Source organism: Zootermopsis nevadensis, unplaced genomic scaffold (assembly GCF_977971745.1).
Source record: "Zootermopsis nevadensis isolate Lab colony 2312 unplaced genomic scaffold, Znev_1.0 Znev_ptg000029l, whole genome shotgun sequence".
Classification (NCBI taxonomy): Eukaryota; Metazoa; Arthropoda; class Insecta; order Blattodea; family Termopsidae; genus Zootermopsis; species Zootermopsis nevadensis.
In genome coordinates this window covers 2,582,500-2,602,135 of record NW_028259161.1, presented here as the reverse complement: position 1 = coordinate 2,602,135, position 19,636 = coordinate 2,582,500, and the positions used below count along the sequence as shown (strand labels likewise).

General features: G+C 43.7%; 2 protein-coding genes across 2 annotated transcripts in view; both read left to right on the top strand.

Annotated features, from left to right (window-relative positions):
• The first annotated feature begins 1,342 nt into the window (after window positions 1–1,342).
• Window positions 1,343–8,628, top strand: LOC147872239 (putative phosphatidate phosphatase). The gene is made up of 6 exons (XM_087358197.1): window positions 1,343–1,441; window positions 3,649–3,803; window positions 4,364–4,656; window positions 5,928–5,985; window positions 6,768–6,944; window positions 8,265–8,628. The coding sequence occupies exons 1-6, from the start codon at window positions 1,381–1,383 to the stop codon at window positions 8,397–8,399; spliced, it is 879 nt and encodes a 292-aa protein (XP_087214323.1). The 5' UTR covers window positions 1,343–1,380; the 3' UTR covers window positions 8,400–8,628.
• A 135-nt stretch (window positions 8,629–8,763) lies between these two features.
• Window positions 8,764–19,636, top strand: part of Hil (peptidase hillarin) — a 32,247-nt gene continuing 21,374 nt past the window's right edge. The window contains exon 1 of the mRNA XM_022082874.2: window positions 8,764–11,827. Within this exon, the coding sequence (XP_021938566.1) occupies window positions 11,279–11,827 (549 nt within the window). The 5' untranslated portion in view covers window positions 8,764–11,278. The remainder of the gene's footprint in view (window positions 11,828–19,636) is intronic.

The following is a 19,636-nucleotide window of genomic DNA, read 5'->3' as shown; positions in this document are numbered from 1 at the left end:
TACTCGGTCTTAGGAACAGCCTCCTTTCCAGTAGGTTTCTCTGCTAATATTCAGTAGACATTTTAGTTCTGGAGCAATAAATTACAAAGATCTTGGTGAGATTGCAGTTTCTCATTGTGATGATGAATATGACAGCTATTTTATGGGATATTGCAACATATAGTCTGGTAGGTATTAACTGATGTTTCAGGGGTGTTTCCTGCCACCATCTCTCTAATGATGGAGGCAGTAAGCATCACTGAAAAGTGAGTATGTACCAGACTACATTGTGCAACTTCCCAAGAAGATGGACATCTTCCCAATTATCTTCATTATTTGATGGTCTCCATTCCTCGATCTAAATTACGTATTGGCCGAATGTGTATATGGGTTTGGCACAGTATGAAGTCTTGTCATAAAGATTAAATGCATGCAGATAAGATAGAAACAGCTGTAATCAGGCGACTTTCTCAATGAAGGGTACACAAGTTGAGTAGAACACTCCTTTGTTTTGTTAATGGTAGACTGCTGCAAGTTTTAAGCTATTAATCATTTTTTTTATTCCCACATCGAAGTAAAAGCACAATGAAAAAACTTACCACTGTGTTTCAGTTTGTATTCTGATTAATTAAACTGTACGAGATAGTTTGTGGGAGGGGGCATGCGGTACCAAAAGGGTTGGCGAACGCTGATCTAGAAGGGATATCGAAGGGGCTGACAGTCTTGAATTACAATAGCAAAACGACATCACATACGGAACGATAACCCAGTTCTTCCTTTTATACTGTCAAATGTGAAATTATTACGTTTATGCTGTAGAACTAGCGTGTGCCGGCATTGCTCATGTTTTATAGTTCGTTGGTTCACAAAAGCAATGTATGGAAATGCCACTGATTGCATCGAAATTAAAAGGGGGAAAAAAAATTCAGTTGCCCAGACGTCCATTGTGTATTGGGACCCCCAGAGACAACGCTGTGCGAATGAATTGTTGCGTTGCTACACTTTGAAAAATGCCATGGCGACACCTTCGAAGTCCCTGCCTATTCACCGTTCAAGGTCGCCTTCTGATCCCTCCGGTGTATGAAATGTGGTTGAAACAGTGTTCGTTAACACCTGAAGGAACAAGGGGCTTCGAAACAGATTAGGATTTTTGGTCATGGTTATTTCATCTACATCGAATTATTAATTTTGGATTCGTAAGCGATTGGTAGGAATACTTTGTGAAGATGTGAACTGACATTATTGTTTATGACGGTTGAAGAACCTGCGGTTTGGGTGGAATTTCTCCACATATTACTGTCAGGTATCCGTGAAACCTTATCTGCGTTGTTCGAAATGAGGGGATCACGTGACCCGTCCTCGCGGTAGTTCTCTTCAGTGACTGCGGTTAGTGGGACCAGCATGGCCACAAGACGAACGTGTCTGCTGAGCGTCTTCATTGACATCTCTTGCGTGCTGCTGCGTGAGTATCGCTGGATGTCCGGTTCGCATATTTGTTTTGCACAAAAACTACAGTTTTCCCTGGCCAGTATGTTATGAGACAACAACAGGATTAAAGGAGCAGATAAATGGAGGGAAAAATAAAATTACACAGCGTAGAGATTGTAATTCACTTTGTTCTAATAAGATTGGCGACGTCAGGAAGCACTGGTAACGGGAACAAAATTTTGGAATGGAAACCCTCGGAAGAGATCTGTTAAACAGCCATACGTAGATGGAACTAAGTAAAACAGGCGGACCGAACTGGCTCACGATTATATCCTTTGGCGGTAATGAACCTTTCGGTCCGTAATATCAAACCGGATAGGATGCTTTGGCGGGTTCAAACGCTTGACACAAGCAATATTATTGCTGTGAGGATTCTAGGATAATTTTGACTACAGATTGAAAAAAAGAGCTGCGCTGGGAGAGACTGGATACCCGAGGCTTGAAAAACAAGGATTTCAGTAAGCGAGGCAGTTGCTGATGTCAGTTTGTGACCGAGCCAGAAACTTTAGGAAGTTTTGAGACAAACAGCTTGGCATGCCTGCCGCGTGTTGAGGAGCACTTGGGTGCAAAGGAGTGATGAAAGTTATCTCCTGCTCGGTATCGCTATCTGGCCGCGTTACATAACTGACGGGACCCATGGACTTGCGCACAAAACATGATACCGGTAACAGCCAGTGGATTGCTAGTAATTTTCCGGCCTTAGCGAAGTGGGGGGCAAAGACAGCCAGCAGATGCAGATCCCAAGTCTATATCGTCACTTCGTTTGCGATAGGCGTGGACAAGGCTTTGGGAGTGAGAAACATCTCGTTCGGAGGTCACGAGGACATTGCCATCTACTCCCAGGTCTTCCTGTGTTTCATTATATGTCACTGTTTTCATATGGCTCTTCAATTCAGAAACACCATACGAGGGCGTTGACTTTATTGTGTAGCTCCTACCACTAAGAGCAACTCAACATTTATTTTGTTACAAATTTGATGTTCTAGTTTTGAACTCACAAAGTCTCCACACTGTGGTCCGCCGACCGGCAGCGGTATGCGGCTAAATTGGTGGCCATTCGAGAATTCTCGTGACCATTATATTATTCTGTATACGACTAGCAATGGCGTTTAACAGCGAATATTCGGGGTTGAGATTGTTAAAAACGTTTCGTGTTTTGTTTTAACAATGGAACTACTTCCAAGTCAGATAAGTGTTGACATTCCGTCCTCTTGTTCCACCATCATGTGACATATTTCTGAAAACAATGACATTGCAGCAGGCACACATCAGCAATGCTATTTATTAGCGTGAATAAGCTCCAAACAGAGAGGAGTCGAGATTTTTGTCATGTAGTGGCACCCGTGTTTATACTTCCAATACTTTACACAGAGGCACTTTTGTTACTGAAGTTTAACATCACACTATCAATTACGTAAATCATAACGGCAGGATGGGGAGAAAGAGGTCAAGGCCTGTTTTGGTGGTCACAGAGGCTGCAATTAAAAAGGTTCATTGTGTTGACATGACACTCCTGTCTGATGTGTTAGGTGCTAGTTCACGCAATGCTGCACAGATATAAGGCAGCACAGTTGCAGCAGCATGAACAAATCTTTCAGTGATCTAATCCTTAATAGCTTAGCAATATGTAGTGCACCTCTTACTGAACTGATATATGCAGACAGACGTGACAAAACTAGTAGGACTTTTTCAAAATCACACAGGACAGGAAGCTACACATCACATAGTCATGTCATTCAACTCTTTAAAAAAACCAAAAAAATAACACTGCAACACTGTTGGTGGAGTGTGATTACTTCAAATGCTGAAGTTTTGAAGTTATATAGTTATCGTGAGGGTGGGAGACTGTTCTGTGCACCTGGGCCACTAATGGGCCCATGGAGGAACAGTGGAATGATATTGACAGGGGAAAACTGAAGAACTCAGAGAAAGACCTGTCCAGTACCACTTTGTCCACCATAAGTTCCACATGGACACAGGTCTCTGTTGAGAAATCCGTGACTAACTATTTGAGCTATGGCACATCCAATCAGAGACCGTATAGTGCTGATTGAGATGCGAAGATAATCACGAGTGATGAGTAGATAAGACTGCGATAGGAGAGAGTGAGGAAAACCACAGTCAGTAAAGAGGTACAAGTGTAGAATGTTACTGCTACATCAGCCATTCCTTATCTTCCAGTGGGTGTCTTCGCACTATTGTTGTACATCCTCGATCAGCCCTTCCACAGAGGCTTCTTTTGTGATGATGACTCCATCCGCTATCCGGTGCCCGCATACCAGACTGTCAGTGGCCTCCTGGTGGGAATCGTGGGGTTGGGTGTGCCTGTGCTTGTGGTGAGGAGACAGGTCCCTGTCTTTTGACATAGTTTCATGTGATTGCAGTTTGCTCTTTGTTTTAAATATCTTATTTTCTTCAGCTTTTTATGGTTTAGGCCCTTTGGCCTGTACTGCTTCAGTGATAACTTCTAATACTGTGAATTCATTTAGACATAAAACTGCTTGGACAGTAAAACTTCATCCACTGTTAGCACTCCTGATTTGAATTTCTCTTTGTTAGCAGACTGTACACACTGAGTGTTTTTGTGGTTTTTTTACTGTTTCTCCAGGATAATGACTAGGTCATGATTGCTTCCTCACACTTAATTTCCATGTCATCATTCAGCAACATATGACCCGTGCAGCTGTTAAAGTCTCATTAACCATTTCCATTCTGAATTTAATTAGAGGATAAAATATGTCTTCATTTGTCTCTGTGTTTTAATGTAAGTCACCTTTAAGTGTCATAGTTTTGTAGGAGAATTTATTTTCACTAATTTATATTTAAAGCAAGCACCCAGTGATTTGGAACAATGGTATGGAAAAAGTTAAATATAGAATATCCTTGTTCTATGCAGGTGGTGGTAATGGAGACAGTGCAATTGGGTATCACCCAGCCCAGCAAATTGGTGCTGTTTGGCTGGACTCCCTATCTGTGGATGGTGCAGTGCTATACCTATGTTGGGGCATTCTTGTTCGGCGCGGGGATGGAGCATGTGACGGTGGAGGTGGCCAAGCGCCTAGTAGGTAGACTGCGCCCCCACTTCCTGGCTGCGTGTGTGCCACTTGGACTGAATTGCAACTTCATTAGCCACAACTACATCACAGACTACATCTGCTTGGGCAATGATGACCTCATCAAGGAGGCCAGGTAACCCTTATGTCTTGACCAGTTCAGTGTTGTTCAACATATGTTTATGTACTGAATATAACTAGAATTAGAATTATAACTGGAATTAGGTTTAACACTTTACTCGTCTAGAGCAGTAAAGGGAAATTCACCTAACTGTGCTTAACACACTAAAGTACATTTAAATTAATATTTATTTCATGGCTATAGGGGATTTAGAGCCTGAAACTAAGGGGATGCCATCTGAACTTTAATATTCTAGTGATATGCTGCTGCGATGCATGGTTATGAGTGGCCAACTGGATCGTATGTAAACAGCAGCAGATGGTTGATAAGGTTAATTAGACTGAGAGTGTCAGTTTAAATTATGCCGCAGAGAATTAAGAAGTTCAAAGGAATAATATAAGACTCATATCTTTTGTTGGTAACACTGACTCAAATTCTAATTTTCTTGATATGTACAATACAGGTTATAACTGTAATTTCGCAAAAACAGAAGAATGATTTCGGAGTTCAAATAGGAGACAGAATTCTTTCATCTTTTTTGGAACACTGTTGGTCTTATGGGGCTCAAAATATAATTTCCAGTTCTTGTGTTATGTATCAAGTTACATGAACCTCTGGGTGAATGAAGTAATGAAACGTCTAACTTTGTTTTGTCAGTAACTGTAATATTAAGTGACTTTTATCATTCTTTTGTTGTGTGTACAGAGACTGTTATTTAACATGGGAATGGCAGAAATGTTTCAGAGTATGACTCATTAATGTTTATAGGAGTTTATTCTAAATGGTGTTTTGAGGAATAAATAAACCCAAATTACATTATGCTATACAGGTTCAGAAACCAGTAATGGTTTTGATGTAGATGTTTATTGCTATTCCCATATCTTATCTTTGTAACCAACTTTTTGTGCACAAAACACTCTTTTCTGTACCATCACAGGTAATCCACACAGGACATAAATTTAATTTCTTTCAACACATACCTGACTTGTCCTGGCACAGTGCATGTTTGTGTATAGTAGTGCAGTAATGCTTTAGACTTTTATTTGGGAAGTTTGAACCTTGGCTGAGATACTGCTTATCTTAACTCAGTCCATGAAAGCCAGTGCTAGAATAGTACCTTCAAGTAGGCTGCATTTTCCTTCCAAATCCTTTTCTATTCATCATTCATAATTTTCTGCCCATTTTATGTTTCCTTATAAAAACCTGCACAGTTGAAACAGCATAATTTATTACCTACATATTAATTGGTTATTGACCCCCTTCATTTTGTTTTGTTTTGTTTGCAGAATGTCATTTCCTTCAGGCCACTCGTCACTGTCTTTCTATGCAGCCACATTCACAATTGTGAGTACTTACTTGTTCTGGACAGCTCAGTAATGTTCTTAGTGTGTTTGCTTTGCAGTTGAAGTCCCTTGTCTCCAAGACAGATAAAAGACTCCTGTTTAACCTTCTTGCATTAAAGTTTATGTTACAAAAATTTACTTATTTTGAGACAACCAGTTAACTGTCTAATTAATCAACTAACATATTTGTATAATTCACCTTGAAAAATATATAATTAAATAGCTACAGTATTAACCTATTCAAGACATTATGAAACCCAAAGATTCAGCACCATCTACCAGTGGATGCTGATATGAGTGAGTCCAGTCCAGTCCAGTTCACATCCCCCAAAACTGTTTCCTCACATGCATATCGATCGTTCAAGCATCCTCTTTCCGTGAAGTTTTCCACCAAAATATTCAGATGCATTTCTTATTTATGCTATGCATGCGTGCCCCCTACTCTTCCTCAATTGTATGAGCTGGAATATCTCAGTCAGTGCAGTAACTGGCTGCAGAGTGGGGCACCAGGTTCTGTTCCTGTGCAGGGCAGGAAATTTTCCCTTTGCCAGGTCTCAGGCCCACACAGCCTTCTATCCATTGTGTTCTAGGGCTCTTTCGCGGGTGTCAAAGTGGTTGGAGCCTGAAGTTGATCACTAACCTCCATCTAGTGTAGAAATAACTGTACTCTCCCAAACGTCTTCCTTGTTTGGTGCTTAGGCACGGGTGCAACTTTACTGCCGAATTTTAACAGTACTAAGTGAAAGTTTCTGAGCTTTTCATTGGTATTTAATTGTTCCGCAGATGTACCTACAGATCCGTATGGCGTGGCAGAGCTCAAAGCACCTCAAGCACTTGCTGCAGTTCCTGGCAATGATGGCTGCTTGGGCCACAGCCCTCACCAGGGTGTCAGACTACATGCACCACTGGAGTGATGTTCTGGCTGGCATTGCCATTGGAACCTTCTTTGGCATCCTCACAGTAAGTGCACCCTGAACCACTGTTCTCTGCATGATCCTACCACTTTCAGCTTACCAACATCCAAACACCAGGATTCCGTTGACTCAGCATTATCATTCATAACTTGCCTAGCCCTTGTTTCAGAAGCACTTGTTTTCATTGTTTCGGTCATTACCCCCTTGAACTCGGGGCATCTTACATAGTGTGAGGATACGACCAAAACTGTTTTAGGAAATCCAGTAAATAAAATTAATCAGACGGAGCTGTTAGGCCTTTGACCGAGCCTGTTTTTCAGCGCCTCGGAACTGAACAGAACCAGATTTACCGTTAGTGAAGCAGTTTTTGAACACCTAAACTGGATTTATTCTGGATACGTTCTTCTGTTTGCCTTCTTTGATGATGGCGACAAACCTTCGGGTTTCGTAACAGATTTCCTTGACCAAGGAAATAAATTTTGAGTGTGCAGAAAACAGTTTAGTACTCTCTTAAAAACAATATTAATAAGTGGAGGTATTTATTAGCCCACATTTTGGTTTCATAAGAGAACACAGGGTTTGTGGTATCAGGACGTGCACGCGTTTTATTCATGTCGTTTCTTGAACCCACAGTCCGATATTACCAGAACTCAGTACAAGTTTTACGCCATCACTACCCTTGAACCAGTTTTATGTTGGTTTTTGTTCTTGTCTAAGGAATGTAATCACACTAACAAGTTTGTTATTGCTTTCCTTATTTCTTATATTAATTGTGACAGATGGGATGAAACCCAGGACCTTTTGAATGCTAGGCTAGTAGAATCATGACTACATTCCCTTTCATCTTGGTACACTATTTAGTAGTGTACAGTCATGGACTGTAAAGGAGCAGTTCTGAGGCTAATGGAAATATATCCCGCTGTGCCTAGACAAGTTAAATTCTGGTCTACCTGCAGGTTGTGTTCAGAACACTCTTATACAGGCAATTGAACACTATAAGCCTGTTAAGTGTACAGACATGTCAAGTTGTGACTGACGTGATTATTCACTTATAAATGTATCTTTTGTCTCTGTTCAGATGGAATCACGTAAAGGGAAGTTAGTCCCGTATTTTCTTCCGAGGAGTACATTTTGCTTTATATTTGTTCTGTACCCACGTACTTGTTAAATACTTTCATACCGAAGTTTCTGTGTGAGATGAATTGTGCCGCCTGCTGTTGTCGCTTCATCGACATCGCTCTTCCTTGTGTCCGTGCATGATGATCACCGGCAGTCATTACAGATCCTGTTGTTTCGTCCCGTGATTCACGTTTCCTTGTGTCTGTGCGTGACGGTTGCCAGCAATGATTGCAGCACTTGCTTACAGATCCTGATCGTGCCCAACCTACACCAGAAGCAGTCGAGTGGCAATTTTATGGAGGTGTTGACTCCCTTGAGGAGACCAAGCCCTCCTAACAACAATGTGGAGAACTTTTCAGTGGAATGCAGTATCCCATGCTAGCGTACATGTCCATTTGGACTGTGTCAAGAGCTTGTGATCTGGAGCACTGGAGTTCTTTTCTACCCATTGATAATTACGTACTAGGCATTAATTTAATAAACAAGATGCGTTATGTCGCACTGAACCCACTGTTGCTTGTCTGTTTGTGGAAAGTATCATCAGCGCTGTGACACTGTGAATATGAACTGAAATTAAAGATGTCCAGCCTTTGGTTTGGCAACACAAATAATTTGCTTGGTGCTATATAATTCTAACTGCACGTTTAACCCCCGAAATTACGCAACCCATTTCGATTAAATATCCTACTAGGGGCCCTTTCTAAACCTTATTGGATAATTTTAATTTTGTGCTTTACCATTCCATTGTAATAAGAGACCCAGATTGACTGTAAAACTGATCCGCAGCACGACTTTTGATTTTGGAGCAACTGAGGAAACGCGTTGTGACGTAACATGGGGCAACCTGCCCCAGTATGGGCATGGCGCGTTCCCGCGACACCCACGGCGATGACGTAGGCGACGATTCGCGGCCCACATGTTGCGTGGACACTGAAACAAACTGAAAACTAGATAAGCCAGGATTTAATTTCACACTTCGTCGAATGGAGATTCACGAATCAACTGCGCTGTTTGTTAACTGTTCCTTTTCAAGCCAGATTTGACAATGCCTCCAAATATGGACCCTAGACTAACCGTTGTTTTGGTTGTGGTTGTGACTTGGTCACCAGAACCTCGTTTGTGAACATGGAGAGATGGCACTGAGGCGCGTCCGATAAGGGTTGGATTCCCTGCAAGGGCTCATCTCTTCGCCACTGCGTCTGGACACAATCGAGTGTAAGGCTGGCAACTTAATTCCATCTAGCACCGGGTTTAAACATGTTTGTAACTTTGCCTCCATTCTAAGTTCGTAATTAAGCACGGGGACAAATCTTTTTGCGCGTTCAGAACGTAAAGTCGCAAAAATTGTCTATTAGCTTCGCCACGTCAGTCCAAGAACTTGGAAGCAATTGAATGGATTTCCATTAAATCTGATGTTAGGAAGCTAAACTAGACTTTGCCAAAAAATTGTAGTTTTGGTTAAAATCGAACAGTAATAACAGACACTTTACATGAAGACCTGCACGTGTTTTTGCTCACATCTGAAGTGCAAGCCGCTTCAAAGGCTATTTTTCGGGGCGAAAAATGAAATTTGTAAAGAAAAATCAAATACGCTTTATCGGCAAGTCTTACGGTCCTTGACAGAACGTAACATTATTTTTATGCTGTCTCTTAACTCCAGCGCTGTTGGGCTGAGTTTAATCTACGTTCTTATTGCGGGTCCTTTCTTGCTCGTCCGCCCCACCTGTTTTGCAATTTTTAAAATCTGGAGCCAGTAACATAATTAAGGAGCTGACTTGAATATGACTGTCTTCTGGGGCGCAAAATCCCAGAAGACATTTTTATACTCTCAACTTGTTTGCCTTTTATACTGGCACGTTAATATATTTTGCCGTAACACTAATGGGAATGATTCAGTTCTTATAGAAGCGCTATAATGCCTCATCAAAGACACGATCCGAACCCCTGTCCCGTGAAAGTCGTCGGAAAACAGTTGTTTGCGCAGCAAATCTGAAACGTGCTAAGGCATCTTGTGACAAGGTCTAGCGGTGCCATCTAGTGGAACGCCAAGCTTCCGGTTTCGCACACAGGAACAACTGCAATATTGCGACTGTACATTGTTACGACGTTCACAACTCGTTACATCACTTGCGCAATAAAAATAATTTTTTTAAAACTGCATTTTTCTCAATTAACGTTTGGTTACTGTGCCTGAAGCTTCTAGAAGCGCTACTATCGCCCACCATAATGAGCCAGTTCTGACCACCTCCCATATTCACAGCGTATTCTTACCGTTATCTCCGTGAACAAAGAGTGATTCCTCCTCTGTCATAATGCCACCCTCAACTTAATGTATTATTACAAACGAGGTTGTAGTGACCGAGTCATGATTGTTATAACGGTGGAAACTGGTGTGAAGGAAATGGCACATCAAATTAGCTTCTCCTAGATTTCAAACGTTCCAAATGGCCAGTTTTAAAGTGATTTTCTCACCAAAACTCTCTATTCTCCTTGAGCTACCTATCCGGCCCATCGCAAACGAAGATCCTTATTATGGAATATCCTTAATTCCCCACTTGCGCCGCTCCGAGTGCTTGCTATAAGCGTTCTTCTGTCAGAAGCCGTGTTTCGCCTGGTTTTGGAAGCAGACATACTTGAAGAGAAAGCGACCACTGGCAGTTAATACTGTGTACGGCGAAACTTTTGTGCTGTGTGCCCCTCTGACCAATCTTTCACGGAACAGATAACTTGGATTAATAATCCAAACACATTTTACAGCAGTTTGCAAGAGCTAACTCCACCTAGCATTCTGTTATCATGCTGTGGACCTTTTATTATTCGCGTCTTTTGTTGACGAAAATTTTACAACAAAAAATTACTGTTTTGCTATGGTTCTTTCTTAAATATATTCGTTATGAAGAAAGTCTGTGCTGCGAGACATTTCTATAGCTGGACTTAAATAGTGGAAGGCCTATCTATGCCTGTACAGTAAAAGATGCAACAGTTATTTCGTATAAAGAAAGGAATTGGTTGGTAAGTAAATGACGGAATAAGCGTTGAATAAATTATAGTCGGTGCGTGGAGCTACTCGGGTACTCCACCGATGTCGGCCGATGGTTGAAAGTCGCGTTGCCCCTCGCTACTGCAGGTGGTAGGGGAACGTGCAGCCTGCCGTCCGCCGTGGTTGGCTGACTGCGACAGTACCGAGGAAGAAGCAGGGAAGGATCATGGCCGTTGCTGCTGCGCTGCCTGCAAATACAAGTTGTGACGTGGCGTGACGCGATGTATCGCATGAACTTTTACGAGAGCACCTGTTTCAGGTGCAATCAGACAGTGTATCAGGTGGACAGGGTCGGTCCCCTCAAGGACTTTACGTTTTTTCACAGCGGCTGTTTTAAGTGCGCGGTGTGTGGTACCAAGCTGACGCTCAAGACGTACTACAACAATCAACACCGTCAGGAGGACAAGGAAGTGTACTGCTGCTCCCATGTGCCCAAAATCGGCCCTGGACACCTGGACGGTTCGGCCGTGGGCATCAGGTCCGCTCTCAATGTTCCCCGCTCCGCCAATGTCGTGAATGAGCAGATCCGGGGCAGTGGGAAGGGCACGTTCGACGCCGAGGCCCTCAACATCCGCCCTCATCTGAACGGGCACATCAACAACAGCAGCAACAACAATGGCAGCCAGCAGACGCAACCTTACCACCAACACCACCACTACCAGTACGGGCGCTTCGACGCCAGCGCCCTACACATCGCGCATGCGCTCAGGGCGACGGAGTTGCAGAAGGCGTACAACAAGGCTCGCGAGAAGCCCATTGATTGTTACTTGGTGAGCTGATATCACAAATGTTATTTTTTCTAACCCTTTAAACCCAGTGGTACCACCTGCAGTAACTCTGCATTTTGCCCCAGAGTGCAAGTACGAAATTCGTTTTATTCTCACTCCCTAAACAGTGTTGACCACTTGATCTTTGTAATGGTGAAGTGTTGTGATTTCTTTGAGGAACGGACTGGATTCTTCATAGAGTGAATCGACCTCGACACGAAAGTTGGATTTGAGGTTTTCACGGCGTTGAGTCTGAAGATGGATATCTTCTGGGTTGATACGCGGTGTAGTCTGGTAGAAGTTTACCGACGTTTCAGAGGTAATTCCTGCCTCCATCATCAGGGCGATGACTACACGGCGCAACAACCCAGAAGACAGCCATATTTCTAACTCGATACTCTCTAATACAGTGAAAATTGTGAAATAGTCTGGGTTAGATCCCCGTTTCTACCTGCTGGTTATCTGACAGCAATCCTGCACGTTCTCCCTGGAACATATGGGCATTGTGCTCAGCTCAAATTAGTCTCTGAGCCAAGACAGGACGACCCGAAACTCAGATACCTATCCTCAGCCTTTTAAACCTCTTTCTAGCCGATTTGCCTATCCAGAGTGGCTCCTTACATGTTTCTCCAGGTTACTCCAGTGAATTGTTGCCTCTTTCAGGATCACATTCTCTGCCCTTGTTTGAATTGCAACAAAAGAAAAAGGAGAGCAATTCCAAAATTTTTACGAACAAGAGCTCGCTATCCCGCGGCCAGATGAATCCAGTCCATACCTCCCACACTGTTTATTTAAGATACATTTTAATATTATCCTCTCATCTACTTACGCCAAGGTCTTCCGAGCGATTTCTTTCCGACTGAATTGTGGATGTATTTCCCTCATGCGTGCTGCATGTTACGCCAGCGTTGAAGTACTGAGTAAAACCGAAATATTTGGAATAGTAGGTTATGTTCGGGATTAGAATCACTTGTCTTGCGACGCGATGTGTTGTTGTACGTCCTGTCTGTCTTGAGCCAACTCAAGCAACAGCGAGTAGCATTTTAAGACATCATTTGGGCTGCTCCTGCTGTACAAGCATCACAACAACAAATAAGTAGAAAGCGCGCAGCTGTAACTTAAGTCCAGAGTTATAATGTAAACGTGGCTTTTGCATGTAGTTGATGTGCTGAAGCGTGCACAGTAACTCGTTATTTATTTGGACGTGTCTCTGCGGAAGTTAGGAACAGGCCTGCTTAGTTCGTTAGCAGAGAACTTGAACTCCGTTAAACGCTAGTAATGAGGCTGGTCCGGATGTAAACCAAGCATGTGCACGTGTGTTCATGCCCCGTCACCAGGGTACAGTCTTATCAAAACTTCTGGGGTGGAAAGTAACGGCTCAAAGTTACATTCACGAAGAAATTAAAATTTTGGGAATGCTTGTCAGCATGCAGATTATAGATTACAGCACGCAAAACTGTGTGTATGGGTGTGAAACTCGGTCTGTCGCATTGAAGGAAGAACACAGATAGAGTAAGTTTGAGAACGGTGCCGAGGACTCGTGGCCCAGTAGAGTTTAATGCATAAATCGATGTCATCGTGCTGAAGACATGTTCCCGTTCACACGTCTTTTCTGCAGAACAGACTTCCAGCCCGACGGAAGGAACAGCAGTAAATGTAGTTCAGATGTCCCTGCAGCTTTCAGTCTGAGGGGAATTCCAGGATTTTCTTTTCTTTTCTTTCCCTGAGGCAGACACGAATCGACAAGAGAACTTGTTATTCCAAACAGACTGTGCTTTGACTGCTCGTTCTCTGCTTCCTTCGATCGCAAATGATGTGAGCAGTTGATTTAGCATTGTCAGCGTAGTGAAAACAAAATTTCACCGTAAACGTCGCCAGCTGCGTCCATTATCCGTTGGTTCCATATGACGCGCCGCTTTCACATCTGATCAGTGCATAATCGATTATCCATATAGTCTTCAGCACTGGCGACGTAATAGAATGGTATCGTGTGTTTACTTGGGCACATAATTCGCAGTTCTGGTTGAAAAGCTATGAATGTGCTGATACCGTAATGGGTTGGGTGCTGCTGAGAAATTAATTAATCGGTATCTCGGGTGTTGATAGAAACAGCGGTACACTTTATATGAGACTTGTGATTTTCATGGCGGTGAAAGTTTATATCGTGATCTTATAGTCTGTGCCGTCGTGTAGTCATGTACATAGTAGATCGCCGTTTCAGAGGTGCTCGTTGCCTCCATCTATCGATGCTGGTTTTCTGGGTTATGACGTTGTGTGGAATTTTAGGCAGACACCAGTGTTTCGGAGAAACGTACAGCCTCCATCTTTAGGGGTGTACCTCGAGTCTTAACTGCCCTAATCGACGCTGTTAAATGTGTTCAGATGAGAAAGCGTCGTTACACAAGTAGGAAACATCTTCAGTCCACACACTCACAACCCGTTTTTGCTCTCACGTTTTGTTTATCTGAGTGTCCATTCGTTTAAAATCCCTAACAAACGCTGCATGTTGTGTGATTTTCAGTTTCTGTGAGGCTCAAATGCGTTGCATCCGATGTCGTGTTTCTTTCGTCGTTTATAAACGACGCTGAATTAACTATGACTGTTTGGTGTGTGGTCCACATACGTACTCGCCCACTGACCGCAGTGGCGGACTGTGACGCGAATTCCTGCAAAGGCCGCTGCAGGGGTCGACCTTGTCACAGGACAGGAGGCGAACCACCCAGTAATTGTTATTCAACACGGGGGGGGGGGGTATTTTAGTATTTTGTTGGCAGATATGCTCGACCTTGGCTTACTACCGAGCTGTCCCTGCTGAATGATGAACAACTAAAACCCAGAGTTTTGAAGTTCCCCGTGCCCCGGAAGTTGTCGGTGTTACCCGCGTGCGTTTCACTTGCGTCCCGTGTGAACAGGGCTCTCGCTGCTTGCTCCGGCCTGTCTCAGCAACAAAACTCTAAATGTCTCTCCTCCTGCATGCCGAAGACGCTCTCATTGCTCAAGCCGGCCGCTGCGCACACATTAACACGAAGCGTGGATCCGGTACGTGTAAAATGTCAGGCCTGTTCATAATCAGTAACTCGAAGAAGTGTCAGTGCAGTGACGTCACGCAAGCCACTATACTGGCAACAGCTCTGGGTTTGTCAGTTGCGTACCGTAGGACTGGATGATGGCGTAACTTAAGGTCGCCAACGGGTGCCGCGCGTCACCTTGGGGCCCGCCCCTCAGTCGGGTGTGGGACGCAGCGCGCTGTTTGTTTATCCGATTGACGATTTGCACCAAATAAGGTCCCGTCGGTGACGTCTCAACTGCCGTGGGCAGCTCCCACTTGCCGCGCATCGACGGTAGTTGATTCAGCGCGGTGAAATAAGATGTTGGTTATCATGGCGGTAACGCGTATAGCTTGTTTGCAGATATCACCGAGTTAGAATCACTCCAGGTTTACGGGTTATCGTGTGTTTCCTCAGCCCTTCCAGGCGCATGCCGAATCAGTACCTTGAAATAAACTACGACTTCCGCCTCCTTCCCTGTTCATCATTTATGGTCACAGCGCCATTTTATGTTCAAGGCTGCTCGTCTGGTGTAGCTGATAAAAACCATGGAATATTTACACCATGAACTCAATATTGGAAGATACTTGGTTATACGCCCCCTCATCGGGAGGTTCAGGCTTAGATTCGGGCCGCTTGGTTTGCCCATAACTGACGACACAGGAGACTTAACAATTACTGTTATTACTTTCCTGTGTCGTTCCGAGCAGGTAGTGATAAAATGCTGGCCTCCTGCTGGCCGCCATCAAAATCGTTAACAGCTCCTTTTCAACGACTGATAATGTTGAGTGTAAAGTGAAGCATGAATGCAGAAAGCAAACGGTGGTGGCACATTTCAAGGTACTATCGCAGTACTTGTTTGAAGGGTCTGAGGAAAACCACGAAACATCTCGGTCAGGATAGACGGTATGCGCTTCCAGAACGAAACCTGACAATTCCCTGATATAAAGCCGTGCGAACGGACGTTAACAGCTGTTCAGAACTGCTTGAGGGATTTGCAGACGAAAGCTGTTTGAGCTTGATCCAGAAAGAGAACAGTGTACATGGCTCCCTCTTCCTCTGTCTTTGTTGGTTTTCGACGGGCAGTGTTCATTCTTCATCATGGAGTATAATTCAGAAAAAAAAATGTTATAAACACGAATTAAACAAGAGCAATATCAGTTTAAGAAAGCATTCTGCTCTGTCGCAAGCTGCCTCGACCTGCATACTTCCCGCTACGCCGAGTGACGACATTTAGGACACTGTGCTTCATTTTATTGTTTTGGAACGTAGTGACGTAAGAGTCAGCATGCCAGATGAATGTCGAAATCGCCGAAGGTACGTGGGCATTTCCGTGTTCTCTCAGTTACGCGTTTGTTGCCGACCGACTTGCATCCGTTACTTCAGCTGTGTTCGTTGATGTATCGGACACCGTCTCCGTGAAGCGAATTCTGATGACTCACTCCGTTGTAAAGTTGGAGGTCTCAAGCCACTTGACAATAAGTGGACTGGCTAAATGTATCTAAAATATATCTCAGAATACCACTGTTAAGATAACCGAAAAGAGGTTCCGCATAAGCGATATTAATATGACAGTCATCATTCCATTTGGACCTGACGAAGCATGAATATGTAATGAGGGTGCAGTGCATTGCTATCTTCAACGTGAGCTCTGCTTTATAGAGTCAGTACAAATTCACTTGTATTTCGGTATTTTAGGAAAGTTTCATGAAAAGAACATATTGAAATCGATGATATAGCAAATATGAGGCCTAAACGGGACCTGATAAAGACATCTATTTGTAATACTCAGTTCAGTTAAGTTCCTAAACCAGTTCGATCGACTTCTGTTTTAGTATTATCTCCTGCAAGAGGAAGCCAATTACAGCTGATGCAGATCACATCTGTTGGCTTGCCTTGACGTCCATGCAGGAACGCGGGAAAGCAGGTCAGTGCTCCGGCAAACAGGGACACTACGAAATAATGTAGTTGGGGGGGGGGGGGGGGGGCAGTAGAGGATACTCAAAGCTCTTCCTTTTGTAGCTACAGCTCGGTGTCACATAATTCGTTCCATCTGTGCACCTAACATTGTGAGATGTTACCGCACAATTTCGCCTTCGACTTTTCCTTCTGATGTCACCAAGTAGAAAACTTCTACGGTAACTACACCGTTTGTTTTCCAAACGCACTCGTGAGTAGAGATTGAGGCACTCTTAAAACTATTTTAGCTCGTTGTCTTTGTTTTCTGTGTTTGTTACGCGTGGTCTCGGAAGTGAGAACGTTTATTTAAAGTAGTTCAACGTAAGGCGCTAAGGAAAATATTGTATGGAGGAAACTACATAACGATGAGCATTGTGATTTAAGTCATTTCTGGAGCAAATGAATTTTGAGACATGCGGTGACTCTTTGGAGGGTCGTAGTCTGTGGCTGTTACTGCTGTTATTACAAGACCAATTATGCCTCGAACATTACTCAAGCTCGTGATCCCATTGTACAGACACTGATGTGTTTGCCATGCCCGGTAACACGGTCAACTGTATGCAAAGGTAAACTACTTGTTTGCACTTTTCCTTTACAGCCAGTAAAGTACATTCAGCTCATAGACTTTTCTCTTCTTGGGTATAATTTTGAGTTGAGCAATTATTCAGTCTGTTTAGTATTTGCAGGGCTTGGTCTTATTAATATTCCGCCCATCGGCATACGCCGAAGATTCTGAGCCAGGGGTACATGGCCTCGGGGGATATGGGTTCCGATGGAGAATTGCTTTTGGTAGGCGTAATGTGGGAAACCTGTGCTCCTACCAGCGTAGTTAGGATAGTGGAGGCTGCGATGGGTTGGACGGGAAGGACAAATGGAGGAGTCATGAGGATGGGAGAGGGTGAGGGGTGAGTGGAATTGGCTGAGGATGGTGTCCAGGGCTATGTCTGCTACTGGACATTGACTGGTGTGGAAACCTTCCGACCCTGGCGCACTTCTCTTCAGGCCACAAAGTGATCAACTTATCACAGCAGGTATCACCCGTTGTTCCGTTTAAGTTTCGCGAACATAAAAGACCAGTTGTTTAAAGCTCATTTATACAGCGTTAATAAATGAGATAGAGGAATTTCTCACTGCGAGTTTACTTACGATATTGTAGTTGATTCCTGCTGTCTCCCGTCTAGACGTCGGACGGCATCAGTATTCACGTCCTGCAGCCAGACTCTATTCCACGCGGTCCTCTGTTCGGTGGACGTGTTGACACCAGTTATATCTACACGCAGGGAGCATGGAGTTGTTCTTCTAAACACTCAGTTGTGAGTTCATCTGAAGTTCCTCATTCTGTTCTGAGATCGAGCATCTTTGCGACTCGTAGCCACTCTTTGTCACGTTGTTCCATGTACAAATTCCACAACTGCAAAGGTGGGTGTACTATCAGCTTCTTAATTAGGACTGCTCTTTGAGGAAGTAATTACGATATTCTTCCTCTGGTCAGAAATGTTACAAATGAATGTAAACAAGTGATTCCACGATAGTGAAAACCGAAAGTTCAACTCTAATACGATACGGCGGTAATTCTATCGTTAGCTTGATAGCTGCTGTAGTTACCCGCGAAGTCAAATATGGGCATTTGAGGGCTTGCGATGTGTTGTAATGGCAGCTCGCTGCTGTCCTTGGGTCCATGCCATTGATATCGGCCGGAGACTTGAACGCCAGAGTCCTGCCTGCAGAGTGATGTAACGGTGTGTGACGTCATCGCGTGGGAAGTTGATTCTGGGATATGCAAATGAAGGCCAAGTAAATTCGGAGCAAAATGAAAATTAGGAGAATTACAAACAAGCTGAATAACAACTCGTACTTTTCAGCCTGTGCTATTAACAGCGATCCTCTAAAGGTTTACGTCAGTGATTGATTCATATTATGCTGGTCCAGGGAGTTGTCGTTGCTCGCGTCTTTAGCCGATGCAGTAGTTTATTTGTTGTCACTTTTCATTTTGACATTAGTGACGGCGATTTGAACCGGACTGCGCGGGGCAGGGCCAACAGAGCTTCAAGTGGCAGCGCCTACTGCGACATAGGACGCATCACACCCTGCATTTCATGCTTCATCAGAAATATTTTTTTACAGAAAGTGCGTTCACCGGTTTGTTGAGTGGACAGGTTGGGGCCCTTTGCATCCTCGGACGGACAAACTGCGCATCGGCTCGCGAGCTGGCCTTGACTTCTGCGATTCGTGCTTGCATGCTGGTTAATGTTCCGATGTGTGTCTCTGTGCCCTACTCGTGTGTACGTGTACTCAAGTTTCAGTTTGGTCCGGTGTAACTGGACGATGAGGTCTGGGTTCATTTACCTTAGTGAAGGGACCACTGGCTGTTTTTCTTCTTCTTCTTCTGAAAGCGGCAGTGAACTTTCGGATTTCATTAAAGGTTGTGAATCTTTTGTCTAGCTGAGCGACTGTTGGCTTCTCAAAAATTAGTCTGCTTCATGGAGTTCGTTATTTTGTTGGCGATAAGCCCTGAAGTGGGAAAGCCAACTGCTGCAAGCAAACTTTACAACTCAGCCAATAAACGAAGGATGCTTCAAGGTCTGCAGTGTGTTATCCCGAAAATGAATGACTGTAACCAAATATAAAGAATATATTGGGGATGAACTAGGAATAGCACATATCAGGCCGGCTATAAAAAGTACTGGCTAGGATGATTACGATTTGTGGTTTATTTAACGACGCTGTCAGTAGCTGAGACTAAATAGCGTCGAATCATACGATTATTGATGAATGGTGATCTGAAAAGTATATGAAAGGAAGCGGT

What these genes read in the sequence shown, in the direction of transcription:
- LOC147872239 (XM_087358197.1), top strand. Translation starts at nt 1,381, where the DNA reads ATGGCCACAAGACGAACGTGTCTGCTGAGCGTCTTCATTGACATCTCT. An exon ending in CATCTCTTGCGTGCTGCTGC is followed by an intron (nt 1,442 to 3,648) that starts GTGAGTATCGCT and finishes CTTATCTTCCAG; the next exon opens with TGGGTGTCTTCGCACTATTG. An exon ending in TGGGTGTGCCTGTGCTTGTG is followed by an intron (nt 3,804 to 4,363) that starts GTGAGGAGACAG and finishes TGTTCTATGCAG; the next exon opens with GTGGTGGTAATGGAGACAGT.